This window comes from Camelus ferus, chromosome 7 (genome assembly GCF_009834535.1).
Source record: "Camelus ferus isolate YT-003-E chromosome 7, BCGSAC_Cfer_1.0, whole genome shotgun sequence".
Taxonomy (NCBI): Eukaryota; Metazoa; Chordata; class Mammalia; order Artiodactyla; family Camelidae; genus Camelus; species Camelus ferus.
The window spans coordinates 73813559-73830241 of NC_045702.1; the positions used below are offsets into that span (position 1 = coordinate 73813559).

The 16683-nt window shown below is 33.1% G+C and overlaps 1 protein-coding gene across 2 annotated transcripts in view; it reads right to left on the bottom strand.

The window, feature by feature from the left end:
• Positions 1-4677: 4677 nt before the first annotated feature.
• Positions 4678-16683, bottom strand: part of RSBN1L (round spermatid basic protein 1 like) — a 57289-nt gene continuing 45283 nt past the window's right edge. For both annotated transcript variants that reach the window (XM_032484160.1, XM_032484159.1), the window contains exons 7-8: positions 8415-8523; positions 4678-8330 (exon numbers count right to left, since the gene is read on the bottom strand). In XM_032484160.1, the coding sequence (XP_032340051.1) occupies positions 7689-8330; positions 8415-8523 (751 nt within the window). In that variant the 3' untranslated portion in view covers positions 4678-7688. The remainder of the gene's footprint in view (positions 8331-8414; positions 8524-16683) is intronic.

Consider the following 16683-nt stretch of genomic DNA (forward strand, 5'->3'; position numbering starts at 1 on the left):
TGAAACGGTCCCAGAAAGCAGAACTCTTCTTAATTTTAGTATACTGCCACACTAAACAACATGAAGCTGCAATAAATTGTTGGTATGTTCCTCCCCAATTTGGACACCAATTCAGATGTATGTCTTTTTCCCCACATAACCAAAGAATTAACTCAGTTCTGATCCTGGCTACCTGGAGATAGCATCAGATCCCACAGATTAAGGTTTTGGTCCTAGAAGACTTCCCCACTCGCATCCCTGCCAATTTCAGATGCCAATCACAAATTCAGGTTGTCACCTTGCTTCTGACCCACTGACGATAAATTGGAGGTTCCCATGACCTTCTCCTTGGGTTTGATTAACTTGCTACAGCAGCTCACGTAACTCATAGAAACATTCTACTTCCTAAAACACTGGTTTATTACGAAAGGATATAACTCAGGAACAGCCAGGCGGAAGAGATGCATAGGGCAATGTGTGGGGAAGGTGCAGCACTTCCAATGCTTTCTGGGCACACGACTCTTCCCCTTCCTCCTCATGTTCACCAACCTGGAAGCTCTCTGATCCCTGTCTTTTTGGGATTTTATGGAGGCTTGATTACCTAGGCATGATTAATTAAATCATTAGCCTTTGGTGATTGAACTCAATCTCCAATCATTCTCTCCTCGACTGGTGAGGAGGGGCACTGAAAGTTCCAACCCTTTAATCTCTTGGATGGTTTCTCTGGCAACCAGTCCCCATCTTTAGGTTACCTACGAGGTTCCCAAAATTCTCATTAACATAAGCTCAAAAGACATCTTTATTACTCTTAGCACTTGGGAAATTCCAAGGGTGGCCAATTCCTGTGCCAGGAACAGGCATGAAGGCCAGATACGTATTTATTATAAATCATAATATTACAGCCTTAGTAGTTGGAATACACTTAAACTATTAAGTAATGAAAGACATAAAAGAAATTATGCTTACAGACAGAAAAAGCAAAACTAATGGGATACATAAACAATAAGTATTACAGAAAAATACCTTCCTAGGTTTTAGTTATAGGATATTTCCTTTATAACAGAGAGATGTTTACTGATGGTGTTGGTAAAAAGAACTTAATACACTCTGCCTTAAGAAAGAAATTTGAAAGGTTCTTAGTGAAGCCATCAATTTTTCAGGTCATCATGGGCAAGAAATAACTTAATCTGGTATGGACAAATACTTATTAAAAATTCTGAGTAAAAGCAACTTGTGAACAAAATAACTTTATAAGACTTGAAAATATGAAAATTAGGAAGTAGACCTGCAAAGTATCCACAACTTATCTAACAATATTTCATGAACAGAGAGGCCAGATAGGGCAACACCTTCCATCGCCACATGAAACATGACCACAAATCCACCAATGGAGAGCTTTCAAGCTAATTAAAAAAAAGTTACATAAATCTTCAAGAAGTAGAGATCCATCCTTGGGCTACGGCTTACTATAATTTTAAGAGTCATTAATCTTACAAATTTGGCCACCTGGTTTCCACTTTGCTTTTTCACACTGCAGCAACAATAAAGAGGAGCTGATGCTGATTAATGAACAGAAGTGACAGCCAAAAAATGAAACCATAGAATCATTTTCATATAGGGGCAGGCATATTACTATATACCTGTATCATCGAGAAAAATAGTTATTTTTATTGAGGGGGTAATTATCAGAGTCATTTTAGCATTAAACTAACAAAGGAGTTTCCTTTAACTTTGGTCATGTTTGCACAGTAAACATTGCTCTCCCTCAAACTACACAGAAGAGGTGATATTTAGCTGGAATTTTAGAGAGGGAAGTAAGATTTCACCATGTTATATTCCAGGCAGAGATTTTTACCGGCAAAGGCAAAGAATTTTAAAAGTACAGGAAGGAAATGGCAAGTATTGCCATCTGGTAAAACTGAAAACTGGGCACATCAAATGGAAGAAATTGTGGTAGATGAAGCTGGAAAGGATGGGCCATGTTATAAAGGCTCTTCGGAGACACAGAATATTTCTAAGGAAAAGAGTGGCAATCAAACCTATTTTAGAAAGTTTAATCTGGTGGAACACAAAGAATGGATTGGAATGGGGGTAGAGGCAGAGGACGGCAGATGGCCTAGAACATTTCAGGCTATTTTAAGAGTCCAGGGAAGATGAACATCTGCTATGACTGAACATCTACTATAAAGAAGAGTAAATAAATTATAAACATTTCTGGGGTCAACTCAAGAAAATCTCAGTATTCTTTGTACAGCTGATCCTTAAACAATGCAGGGGTTAGGGGCGCTGACCTCCACACTGTCAAAAATCCATCTATAACTTTACAGTTGGCCCTCTGGCCCTCCACATCCAAGGTTCCACATTCTGGGATTCAACCAACAATAGATCATGTTGTACTGTACTACGTATTTGTTGAAAAATATCCATGTATAAGTGAACCTTGTAGTTCAAACCCATGTTGTTCAAGGGTCAACTGTACAGTCAGAGGAACAGATAGAGAAATCAGATTACTATGGTATCACTGTATAGTGATGCAACAACCAAATTAAGAGGGAATGGAACACCTAATTTTTGGGGGCAATTTAGACTGATTACATGGATCATCAGAACTTAAGTGAGAAACCAAGGCTAACGGAAGTCATGGGGTCATAAAGCTAGCTCAGGGACAAAGCATAGAGAACTAAAGGAAAAAACTATAGAAACTGCCTTAAATAGTGGTGGATAGGAAAAGGAAGCCATCCAAAGAAACAGAAAACAACAAAAACAGGTCAAATAGAGTTTTAAGGAGTAAATGATTGATAACAAGTGCTGCAAGGGTTAAGAAGAAGTATTAAGAAATGCAGCCACCGAATTTGGCAGTCAAAAGGTGACCTTATTGACACAACATTGTAAACTGACTATACTTCAATTAAAAAAAAATTTTTTTTTAAGTGACCTTCGGGAATCACTTCAGCTGAGTGATTAAATTTGAGGATTAGAATGAAATTGTAGTGAGACAAGGAAGTGAAGACAGAAAGATTCCAAGTATTTTGTCAGTCAGGAAGACAGATGGAACAAGAGCATAAACAAAAGCCAGAATCAACAGGGTTTTTGTTAAGCAGACTTAAGATTTTACACATAAATATGACTCAATTAAAAAAAATAAATTTTCAGCTGAAGAAGAAACTTGGCAGGGTGGGGTGGGGATTGAACTGTCTAAATAAAATAAAACCGTATTATGCAAACACCATATTATGCAAAATTTTTGCAACTATGTTGACTTACCTCTGATTCTGCACACTTACTAGTCTTCACAACTACAACAGCAATGAACTGTAACAAGGTGTAAAGATTTAACATTTTAAAAACATAAATGCATAAATTCTCAATTTCAAAATGTATAGGATTCAGATTTCTCATAATTTAACAGTATAGTCCTTAAAAACAAGTTAATAGTAATAAAGCATACAAGTATATTTTACTTTTAATTTCTACGTAATTATCTGCCCACATTTTGTTACCTCATTCACATTCCCTGATTGGGTATGAAGTCTTAGAAGGGAGGATAACCTAAAATGCAAGAGGTTTTCCCCCTCCTTTCCCTGCTCTCCCAGTAGAGCTATGATATTCAACATCTGTAAACTTACAAAGGAAAGTCATCTCTGCTCTTAGGCTTCTTGTGCTTATTAACATTCTAAAGAGCTATCATTTCCATCTGCAATATGCAGTAGGTTACAGGAAGAACTGAACAGAAAGGCCAGGACAGAGATAAAGGGATTTATACCTCTCCAGAGTTGTCCTCTTAATTATCTTATCTGAGGTGTACTCTCAGTGCCAAACATTTAAAACACAACTCTCTCATGAAATAGCACATTCTAAAATGAGTAAAATCTTACATATTAAAGTAGTTTAACAGGAGGGAGAAAGATTAAGAAGAGCTATTCTACCACTCTGGAGACCTAAAACCCATCATGTCACTTTTTACCAGCTTAGAAGTATTTTGAAAACAATGGCACTTTTGTCCTCTCCTCCTGGGATATAGTCATATTTAGAGGGAAGCGAGGTGATTTACCATGCCATCCCAGCACCCACATCTAACTAGTTTAGCAACCTTGTTTAAGGTAGCCTTCAATATTCTTCTCTGTTGTTCGAAAGTCAATTTTTGATCGTTTTTAAGAGGCAATAAAATTTTCAGATTGGAATCACTTTCAAGATCTTATGGTTTCTGTTGTAGAACAACAAGAACTTTTAAAGATGACAAGATAAAAAATGTGAAGTGTAAGTAAATAATTACAAAACAAAGGTAAAAAAAATTATGGTTATCAATTTTAGTATTTATTGAAAGGTGGAAGACAAGGAAAATTCCTCTCAAACTCCAAAAATAAATACTGCACCCTTGGCTAAATGCAAAATGAACTGAGATATTTGCTTTACATGACAATGAAAATTGTCCAAAAAAAAACTGAATCCAAATTTACCAAAACATTGCTAATCTATTATTTACAAAGATAATCTTACCTGCCATAAGTATCTGGGAAAAACCTGTTTTATGTTCATGAACACTAATGAAATACCTTAAAGACTTAACCCAAGAAATAAAATATTTCCTATCCTCCATGACCCCCCTGCAAACCTACAGAATGGATTAAAAATGAATATATGTGGAAGTACAGTATTTCCAATTGTTACACACACACACACACACACACACACACAGAGTATTGTGCTAGGTCAATCTAATCTTTATTTAAGGTCAACAGCCATAGCAACAAGGAAGATAATGAATATGGCTTTAGTAAAGTTTTCAACTAAATACCACAAATGCTAAATTCTTTTCATAGCTAACCAGCTAACCTGAGTAGGGAATATATATATTACTTAACTAAAAGGATATGAACAAAAAGAAAAAGAAAAAAAAAATCACTGTAGCAGACACCACTGAGGTACCTTAGTTTTTTTGTAAAGGTCTGTATAGCAATTTAATAATTTACATAACAACTGTTTATTCTATATAGTATAAGATCATATAGAAACGATATCATAAGTGCTTTATTGTTCTGGTCCAAGAAAGTAGAAATAACAGCAAAAAACTGTGCTCAGGTAGAGAACTGGAATGTACTAACTAGGAAACCATTAACATAATGCAATACTGAAACAAAAATTTGTGTGTAACAAAAGTAGTCAACAAATTCTCAGATTGCATCTGAAGAGAATTTTAAAATTATAAACCGTAAGACAGGAACATAAGCATTATTTAAAGTGACAAGGCTGTACCTTGAAATCTGAGCCCACTGATTTATATTTTACCTACACGGAGATTTATGCATTTTATAAAACAATTACATTTTCAAAATACGGAGAAGTTTGACTATAGGTTTATATGAAACTATATCTAACAGCAACCACTCTGGTTGTTTTAGATATGTCTTTAAGTTTAAGGCTCATATATTCTGGAGGGATACCCTAAAGACATTTCATTATACTGCAGTCTCATGCATCTCTGGGTGTGATACTGGATAACTGGAACTAAAACAAACCTTGTTAAACATGTCATCCTTCACTTAAAAAAACAAAAACCAAAACATTTTAACCACATCCCCTCCTAATTCTCAATACTGGTTTGTTATGAACTTCTATCTCCCAGAAAGGTAGGTGCAAATACATAAATTTAGCCTAAAATAGAAGACTAATATGCTAAGGAGCAGGATAAGAAAGTAACATATGAAAGAAAATCTCTATTTACATTTCCATGATTTATATCTTCCTTATACCATGAAAATTCCTATGGTGCAAAAATACTGTTTTCCTACAAACCACTGAGATTTCCTACAATATTTGCCTACTCTTTTAAATTTGAGGCTAGAAGTGATGTCATTGCTGCAGTTTATTTTTTCCGGTGAAGTGCCTCTAAGTAGCTTCTCCCTAACCAGAGAGATAAGCAGTTTTATGGGTACCACAAATGAGGCTGGAGCAGAAACCATTAAAATGGGAAGAGCAATACAAGCTCAAATGGCAGCACAAAGAACCCCAGTTGAAAGACATCAACCAAAGTATGAGCCCAGAAAAATACCGAAGACAAATAAAATAGATTTGCAATGAGCAGTTTCTCACATCAAAGCATAAGTTAAGGACATTTGTTTGACCTTTAATTACAGAAGTGAAAGCCATCTGAAACAGTGCTGAAGTCCATCATTGAAGAGATTTGTTTTGGAGGTGTGGGGGTGGCGAGGGTATAGCTCAGTGGTAGACTGCACGCCTAGCATGCCTGAGGTCCTGAGTACAATACCTAGTACATCCATTAAAAAAATGAATAATCTAATTACCTCCCCTCAAAAAAAATTTTTTAATTAAAATTTAAAAAAAACCATTGTTGGAAAATTTATTTTTAAAAAAAGAGACTTGTTTTAATCACCTTTAGCTAGGTACTGGCAATCCTGTTTCTTACCATAATTTTCCTTTCAAGAGCTTATTTTGAAAAAAATAAAGTAATAAGTTGTCTACCTTGCTAGGATGGGGAGAGGGATGTTTAGAAAGATAAAGTAACAAATCTTACTCTGTTAGTCATCTGTCTGTATATGGCAGTTGAGTCACTGACCTTATTTTAATATATTGTATTTGCTGTATTTTCCTCCTGTTCCTCAAGAAAAATGTAATACATGATTTCAACTGCTCACAATTAAACGTTCTGTAACTAAAAATTTTTCTCAGTTACTATTAAGTATAGCATAGGTGATTATTAATAAGAAAATTTTCTCAACTTCTTATTCAATACACTTCAAAGAAAATTTACTTTAGGACTACATAATCTGGCCACATAACTTCATCAGTTGGAAGGGTTAGATATCACTAACAGACCTTGTTTCTCCCAACTCACAAAAGTGTTTCTATTACCTAAACTGCCTTCTTAATGTTGAATATAAATATTTTTAAATGTATTCCAGGGAGTAGGGCTAGGAAGTTTCACATATTCACCTTATTCAGCAATTTAAGAAGTTACGCAAAATATGACACACTTATGTATATTCCCATACGCACACACACACACATATAAATATGCTTTCATAACTAAATCTTGGTTTTAAAAATGCTTGCACAGTGTGGGGAATTAAATATTCACTAGATTTGAATACATACATTTGCACTCCATTAGCACTCTAAATGGATATATCATCAGAAACATAATAGATCAAATAAATGATTTAACTGAATTGTCAGTTTGGTTTTTTTTTTTTTTTTTGCAGACCCGACAGAAAACATATTTATTATCATGAACCTTTATTAAGTGGCTCACATTTCAGTATAAATCACACTAAAAAGATTTTTTTAAAAGCTATTTACACTACAGTGCTGACACATTTAAAATGAACAAAAAATTGGTATAAATAAGCTCTACGGAAAAGCCTTAAATTGTCAAAAGAGAATTCTGGCTCATATTACAAAAAATATATATATATATGTTAATGTCAGCTCTATTCTAAAACCTACAACTCCAACTCAAATGATCTTTTTAAAGACTCCTTTTCTTTAAACCTGCAATGTTTACAGTGCATCTGGCCCTAAGTGCTTTGATACTTCACAGTTATGGACAGGCACTGAGGAATGTTACAAAGCTACATAAACTATATTTTGTAACAGACTTGGGAGCAAGTCCTTGCCTTGCTTTCAGAATTCATGATCTTTATTACATTATTAGGTTTAAAAAAAAAAGAATTTTAAATGTATGTACAAATTTAGCACAGAACGTCATCATCTTTTCTATCCTGATTTGAATGTGTTGAACTATGTTGCCTTGTATCAACTAGATTTATGAGACTTCCAGGACACAATTCTTCCTTTAAATCTTTGTTGCTATTTTCAAATTTAGAGTCCACGTCAATCTTAAATTCTGTAAATTGAACATGATCCAATTTTGCTTTAACATTCTTGCCATCCACATTATTTGATGCTCCAGTCTTTTCAGGAATATAAACGTTCACAGGCTCTTCCTTGATTCTTACAGATGCAACTGGTTCATGTTTAATCTGCTGTAATTCATATTTAGAATGAAGTTTGTCTGAAAAAACAGAATCCAAGGAGGTTTTGCTTACAGCACAAATCATACTGTCACTGTGATGTCCAAGAACTGATGATGGAGAATCTGGTGATGTGCCTGTTTCATGAGTAACTGTATTCTGAGCAGCATCCTCCTCTGAGTGATATAACTTGAGCCGAACATGCCACGCTAAACTGCATACAGCTGAAACTGTCTTGAACTGATGAACAACATTCCTTGGAATAAAATAAATGTCATTATCATACAGCTGAATCCTGGCATAGCGAATGCCTTCCCTCCTCAGTTGATTAAGTTTTGCATCGTCAACCCACTGGACACACTGAAAAAAGAAGGGAGGGCAGATAAAAATAAGTCTCTTCCACAATAAAAATTAAACTGAACATAACAATGGTTTAAAATATACCTGGGACAGTGGAGGTTCATGTAAATCTAATTGCATTCGTTGAACTACTTCTAAGAAATCCTCAGCATGAAAACAAATTACATCTTTGGTTATTCGGGGTTGATCAGGCCTAAAACACAATATGAGATAATGAAGAATCTGCCATTAGTGTTTCACTCTGCTACGTCCTTATGAAATTCAAAGCAAAAATAGTTTATAGTCAAAACCAAAATACTATCTTAGAAATAAACTGTAATTAGACGACCACTTTACATACTTTAACAAAAGGATAACACCATGTTTCAACCTAAACACGAATAAAAACAACTCACCCCATTTTATTATTTTAATTTTTTCTTTCAGTGCAGCAGAGCAGAAACTTTATTCATTGATCAAGGAATGGAGAAGGGAGAGTTCATGCTCTCAAAACACCTTCTCCCCAAAAGGAAGAGAGTAAAGGAATTTTAAGGAGCAGGAGGCAGACATGTCATCAGGGCTCTAGGAAAGGGGTGGAGATTTCCAGGGGCAGCCTCATCTCACTTTATTATAGCTATATGTAACCATATTTTGAAAAATTAAAATGATTTGAATTGGTTAACTATCCAAATCAAAAAAACTAAGTGTTCCATCTTAAAATTAAGGTCAATACTTCAGCAAATTATTAAACTAAAAATATTATTTAAAAATTAGGGGTAAATATGGGAGGAAGGGAATATTTTCTTTCAATAAAAACATATGTAACTGCAAGGACACTGAAAATCCCTAAATAATTCCTAATAAATTTAGAAACATTCATTAGAAAAGTACTAATAAAATAAATGTTAGCATTCTGTTTGCTGAGATTAACAATGTCTTTAAATACAATTCTAAAAAACCCCAAATTCTTCAATTAATTAGGAATATACAAATACATGTTTATAAAAGATGCTAAAAAATAGATTTCAGAATAAAATTCCAAATAACAAACATTTAAAAAAATCATATTAAGGCAAATTATAACCAAATTTTTAAAACTAGTGATAAAATCTAAAACTCATGCATTATATTGATAAACAGGGAAAGAGGGTAAGAATGATTGCAGTCTTCTCATCAGAGACAATGCAAGCCAGAAGAGAGCAGACTATCTTTAAAGTATTGAAAGAAAAATCAATCTAGAATTCTATGCCCCCAAAATTATCCTTCAAAAATGTTAAATAAAAACATTTTCAGACAAACAAAAGCTGAGAGAATCTGTCATCAGAAGACCAGGACAACAAAGAATGTTAAAAACTTCTTCAGGCTGAAGGAAAATGATGCTCAGATGAAAATGTAGATGTCTTCAAAGGAATGTAGAGTACAAGTAACAGTAAATATGAAAGATTTTATTCTCATGTTCAAAATCTCTTTAGAAATAATTCCTTAATGTCAAAGTGAGCAACATATTGGGGGGTTTATAACATATATAAAGCAAAATGTATTAGCACAAAGGCCATAAAATTGGGGAGGTGGCAGTACACTATTGAAAGCTCTTACACATTACATAGAGAGGTATATTATTTGAAGGTAGACTATAACTTTAGAAGAACCACTAGTACACAAATAGTGGAGGCATAATGAAACGCTAAAAAAGGTAAGAAAAATGGGAAAAAGGAATGAAGAACATAAGAGGCAAATGGGAAAAAGTAGTATAGTAAATTTAAAATCCAAACTTACTGATAATTACAGTACATGTAAATGATCTAAATACTCCAGGTAAAAGACTATATCATTGGATTAAAAAAAAAACATCAAGACAACGATATAATGTCTACATGAAACAGTAACAGACACACAGGTAAAAGATGAAGAATGGAAAAAGATGTAACATGTAAACAGTAATAATTAGAAAGCTAGACTGGCTATATTAATATCAGACAATGTGGATTTCAAGACAAGGAACATTTCCTGGGATAAAAAGGGCATTTTACAATGCTAAAGAAGTCAATTCATTGAGAAGACATCATTCTAAATGTGTAGTCACCTAACAATGCTGAGCTTCAAAATACATGAACAACCTTGAAAATATTATGCTAAGTGAAAGAAATTAACCACAAAACACCACACAGTATATGATTCCATTTATATAAAATATCTAGAATAGAAAAATATACAAAACCTATAGCCAACATAATACTCGATGGTGAAAAGTTGAAAGTCTTCCTGCTAGAATCTGGAACAAGACAAGGGTGCCTATTCTCACCACTTGTATTCAATATAATATTGAAAGTCCTAGCTTTAGCAATTAGACATATAGAAAAAGAAAGAAAAGGGACCCAAACTGGAAGAGAAGAGGTAAAACTGTCATTATGTGCAGACATGATACTATATATAGAAAACCTTAAAGGCTCCACACAAAAACTACTAGAGCTAATAAAAGAATTCAGCAAAGCACCAGGATACAAGATTAACATACAGAAATCAGTGGCATTTCTTTACACTAACAATGAAATATCAGAAAAGGAAAGTAAAGAAATAATCTCTTTTAAAATTACATTCAAAAAAATAAAATACTTGGGAATAAATCTGACCAAAGGAAGTGAAAGACATAAGCAGAGAATGACAAAACTTTGAGTAAGGAAATTAAAGATGACTTAAAGAAATGAAAAGATATCCCACGTTCTTGGACTGGAAGAATTAACAGTTTAAATAGTCATACTACCCAAAACAATCTACAGATTTAATGCCTATCAAATTACCCAGGACATTTTTCACAGAACTAGAACAAATAATCCTAAAATTTATATGGAATCACAAAAGACCCAGAATTGCCAAAGCAATACAGAAGAAAAAGAATGCTGGAGGCATAACCCTCTCAGACTTCAGTCAATATTACAGAGCTACAGTAATCAAAATAGCATGATATTGGTACAAAAACAGACAAATAGATTAGTGGAACAGTATAGAGAGCCCAGAAATAAACCCACAAACTTTTGGTCAATTAATCTTTGACCCAGGAGGCAAGACCATACAATGAAGTAAGGCAGTCTCTTCAGCAAATGGTGTTGGGATAACTGGACAGCTGCATGTAAATCAGTGAAGTTAGAACACTCCCTTACACCACACACAAAAATTAACTCAAAATAGCTTAAAGGCTTAAACATAAGACAAGACACTATAAACCTCTTAGAAGAAAATATAGGCAAAACATTATCCGACATAAATCTTTGACATAAACATTGTCTTACATAAATGTTCTCCTAGGGCAGTCTACCCAGGCCATAGAAATAAAAGCAAAACTAAATAAGACCTAATTAAACTTATAAGCTTTTGCATATCAAAGAAAACCATAAGCAAAACAAAAAGACAACCTACCGAATGGGAGAAAATATCTGCAAAAGATGACACTGACAACGGCTTAATTTCTAGAATATATAAACAGCTAATACAACTTAATAACCAAAAAAACCCCAAACAACCCAATCCAAAAAGAGGGCAGAAGACCTAAACAAGCAACTCTCCAATGAAGACAAAAATGGCCAATAGGAACATAAAGAAACACTCAATATCATTAACTATCAGAGAAATGCAAATCAAAATTACAATGAGGTATCACTTCACACTAGTCAGAATGGCCATCATTCAAAAGTCCATGAACAATAAATGCTGGAGAGGGTGTGGAGAAAAGGGAACCCTCCTACACTATTGGTGGGAATGTAGTTTGGTGCAGCCGTTATGGAAAACAGTATGGAGATTCCTCAAAAGACATATGATCCAGCAATCCCACTCCTTGGCATATATCCAGAGGGAACCTTAATTCAAAGAGACACATGCACCCCAATGTTCATAACAGCACTATTTACAATAGCCAAGACATGGAAACAACCTAAATGTTCATTAAAAGATGACTAAATAAAGAAGGTGTGGTGTATTTATAAAATGGAATATTACTCAGCCATAAAAGTGATAAAATAATGCCATTTGCAGCAACATTGATAGACCTGGAGATTGTCATTCTAAGTGAAGTAAGACAGAAAGAGAAAGAAAAATACCATATGATATCACTTATATGTAGAATCTAAAAAAAAAAACCCAAAAAACAAATGAACTTATTTACAAAACAGAAACAGACTCAGACATAGAAAACAAACTTACGGTTATCGGGGCGGAAGGGGGTGGGAAGGGATAAATTGAGAAGTTTGAGATTTGTAGATACTAATTAATATATATATATAAAGAGAGAGAATAGATAAACAACAAGGTCATACTGTATAGCACAGGGAACTATATTCAATATCTTGTAGTAACTTATGGTGAAAAGAATATGAAAACAAATATATGTATGTTCATGTATCACTGAAGCATTAAGCTGTACACTAGAAATTGACACAATATTGTAAACTGACTATACTTCAATTTAAAAAGTGGAAAGAAAGAAAAATATACAGGGACTGGAGAAGATACAGGATTGGGGAGGACTATCTATAGAGTACAGTTTGTTTTTGAAGTTATGAAAATATCTCATAATTAGAGTGACAGTTGCACAACTCTATGACTATACTAAAAACCACTAAATCACACATTTTAAATGGGTAAGCTGTATGGTATGTAAATTTTATCTCAATAAAATTGTTACAAAAGAAAAAAATACTTGGAGCAAAGACTAGCAAAACTGAAAGGGGAAACAGTCAAATCCAATGTTACAGTTCTAGAAAAATTAGTAAGGATATAGAAGATTTGAACCAAACTGTCAACAATGTCGACTTAATTGGCATTTACAGAACACTAAACTCCTAACAGCAGCAGAATATACACTCTTTTAAGTGAACACAGAATCTCATCAAGACAGTCCATAAAACAAACCCCAGGAAATTAAGCAAGCCTGAAAGTACAGAGTATATTCTCTGAATACAAGGTAATTACATTGCAAATCAAAAATACCCCCCAAAAATATAGGAAAAAATCCTCAAATGTTGGAAAGCAAACAGCACTCTTCTTCTCAATAATCCTTGAGTTTAAAAAAGACACCAAACAGGGAATTAGAAGAAAATCTGAACTGTATACTAGTGAAAATACAATATAGAAATTCATGAACTACAGCTAAAGTAGTACTTAGAAATTTAGTTTTAAATACTTAGATTAGAAAAGGTCTCAAATCAATCATCTAAATTTCTAACTTAAGCTAGGAAGAGAAGAGTAAATTCTTTCCCTAAAAGAAAAAAATAAAGAGGGGGAACAATGAAATAGAAAAAAGAAAAATAGAAAAAAAAAATCAATGAAATAAAAGGCTGATTCACTGAAAAGATCAATAAAATTAATAAATTCTGGCAACAATTTAATATAAACACAAAAATCATTAGCAATATTAGCAAAGTGAATCCAGAATTATTTAATATTGTCATGAATATGGTTATAAATATTATCACATATTCTATTATATATACTATATATACCATATAGAATCATGTATTTATCATATATATACACATACCACTCTTGGTTACTCTATATTATCATAATGTATACAATACACAAAATAACCGAGGTTTTTAATCCCAGAAATAGAAAAACAATTATGGAATTACAAGATCTTAGGCTAAGTGTATGTTTAATTTTATAAGAAACTGCCAAACTTTTCTACAGTTTGCAGAGCAGTGTATGAATTTTGTGCTTATTTAAATCTACATTTTCACCATATTTGTGATTTTTTTTTTAAAGCAATTTTCATGGGTGTGTAGTGTTATCTCGCTGTGGTTTTAATTTGCATTTCCCTTATGGTACAATTATACTGAACAACTTTAAATGTGCTTACTGACCATTTGTGTATCTTTTATTAAATATCTGTTCAAACCTTTTGCCAAATTTAACTGGGTTGTTTGCTCTCTTATTTTTGAATTCTAAGATATCTTTATATATTTTCATGTAAGTCATACCTGCATGCACACCTCAAATATTTTCTCCCAGACTGTAGCCTGCCTTTTCATTATCTTAATGGTACTATTTTCCTTTACGGTTCATGAAATCTTTGCCTAATGCAAATTTTCTCTGATGTCTTCTTCTGGAAGTTTTATAGTTTAAATGGTTATATTTAGTTCTATGACCCATTTCAACTTCCTTGTATGGCTTAAGATAGGAGTCAAGGTTTATTTGTTTTTAATTTTTTGGTTTTGCAAATGGATACCCAGTTGTTCCAGCACCATTTCTTGAAAAGATTCCTTCCCTCACTGAATTATCTCAGTACTTTCATCGAAAATCAATGATGGGTTTATTTCTGGACACTATTCCATTCCACTGATCTTTAAGTCTATCTCTACACCAATACCACCCTCTGTTATTACTGTAGTTTCACAGTAAGTAAGCTTAAAAATCACACAAGTACTGTAGCGTAACTCCTCCAACATCGCTCTTTTTTACCCCCAAAACTGTTCTGCCTATACTAGGTTCTTTGTATTTCTGTAAGAAAACCTAGTGGGATTTTCACTGGGACTGAGTTTATAAATCATTTGGAAAAGAACTGACATATTAATACTGAGTCACCCAATCCATAAACAAGGTATATCTCTAACATTTCTGTAAGTCTTATTTAATTCTTCTCATTGGGGTTTTATAGTTTTCAGTATAAGTCATTTATTTAAAAAATGTATCTCTAAGTATTTCATAGTTTTATGCTATTATAAATGGCATTCATTATTTTTTCTATTTTCAAAATGTTTCAAAATGTTTATTGCTAACATATAGAATTGTAGTATATACAACTGACTTTTCATTATTGTCTTATCCTGTGACTTAGATAAATTCTAGTACTTCTTTTATAGACTTATCTCTGTACATAATTATTTTGCCTTACTCTAAGACTCTGTAATTTCATTTCTATGTATTTACTGAAATGAAATAAAATTATATATGCACACAAAGGCTTGTAAAGGGATGTTCAAAATAGCTTTATTCATAAAAACCCCAAACTGAAAACAACTCAAATGTCTGTCATCAAGTGAATGGATAAATCAATTGTGATATATCCATACAATGATATACCACTTAGCAACAAGGAAGGAATGAATTATTAATACATGTGAATCTCGAAAACATTATGCTGAGTTAAAGAAGTCAAGCTACATATGACTCTATTTACATGAGATCCTAGACTAGGCAGTAGTAAGCTATAAAGACAGTAATTAGATTAACAGATACCTGGAGCTGGGATAAGGATGCAGGGGAAGATTAACTGCCAAGGGATGTGGGGGAAACAAAAATGTTCTATATTTTAGTTGTGGTAGTGGTAACATGCCTGTATATATTTGTCAGAACACACCAAACTACACTTATAACAAGTGTATTATTGAATATAAATTATACTTCAAGAGTTGATTTTTCAAAAAACTGGATTTCAAGGAGCAATCTCAAATATATAAATCTATGTGAGTTCTATCTTACTAACACTAAAAAGGGATATAATTTGATCAATACCTCACGAACCTATTTAGCTTAAGATTTCTTTGTAGTCTAAATCAATCTGCCTTTTATTTCAAATTGGTGTTAACCTGGCTCTAAGATAGTCACAAATTTAATACTCTAACACCTAATATCTCCTTGAGCAAAAGAGCAGAACTCAGAACACTAAGGAAAAGAGAAAGCAATGTCCTTAGTGTAGCTTAATGAAACAACCCAGGAATTATGTTAAAGGGACCACAGACCATGCTGCCTCAGAGCCATGATGCTCTGGGTTCTTAAATCTGGCCACCTAATACATTAGTAGTTTGACAACAGTACTTTCACTGTGAAATTGTTAGCTTCAAGTGTTTTTTTATTGAATAATTATTTATTGGAAACTATGATGGGCCCAAGAAAACACATTATCAACAATAATTTAAAGGAGCTTAAGAGAGATTTAAACAAAGTTAAGACCATGAAGTAAGAATATTTATCTCTGAAAATATACACATAAATATATGGCTAACTTTACTGAATACTATCTAAAAATCAGATTTTACTCTAAAAATTTTGATGCCACTCTTAACTCCTTTATACCAACATTCAAGAAAAAACTTCATTAATTTGAAACAGGGATTTGTTGTAATGATTTCCACAGAGATAAATTTGCCTTTACTCTTTGACAAAATTAGTATTTTAAACCAGATTATAGGAAAAGCATAGAAACTATATGAGAACAACTGCAGATATTTGAAAATTATCATTTAACTTAAACACAATTCAATTAAAAAATTTTTATTGAATTATAAACTATTAATATCGTTTTCCTAAGAAACTCTTAGAGTTAGTTCAATACCAGCTACTTTGTATACCTGAAATTGATAAAGCTTCATTTATGTTAAAA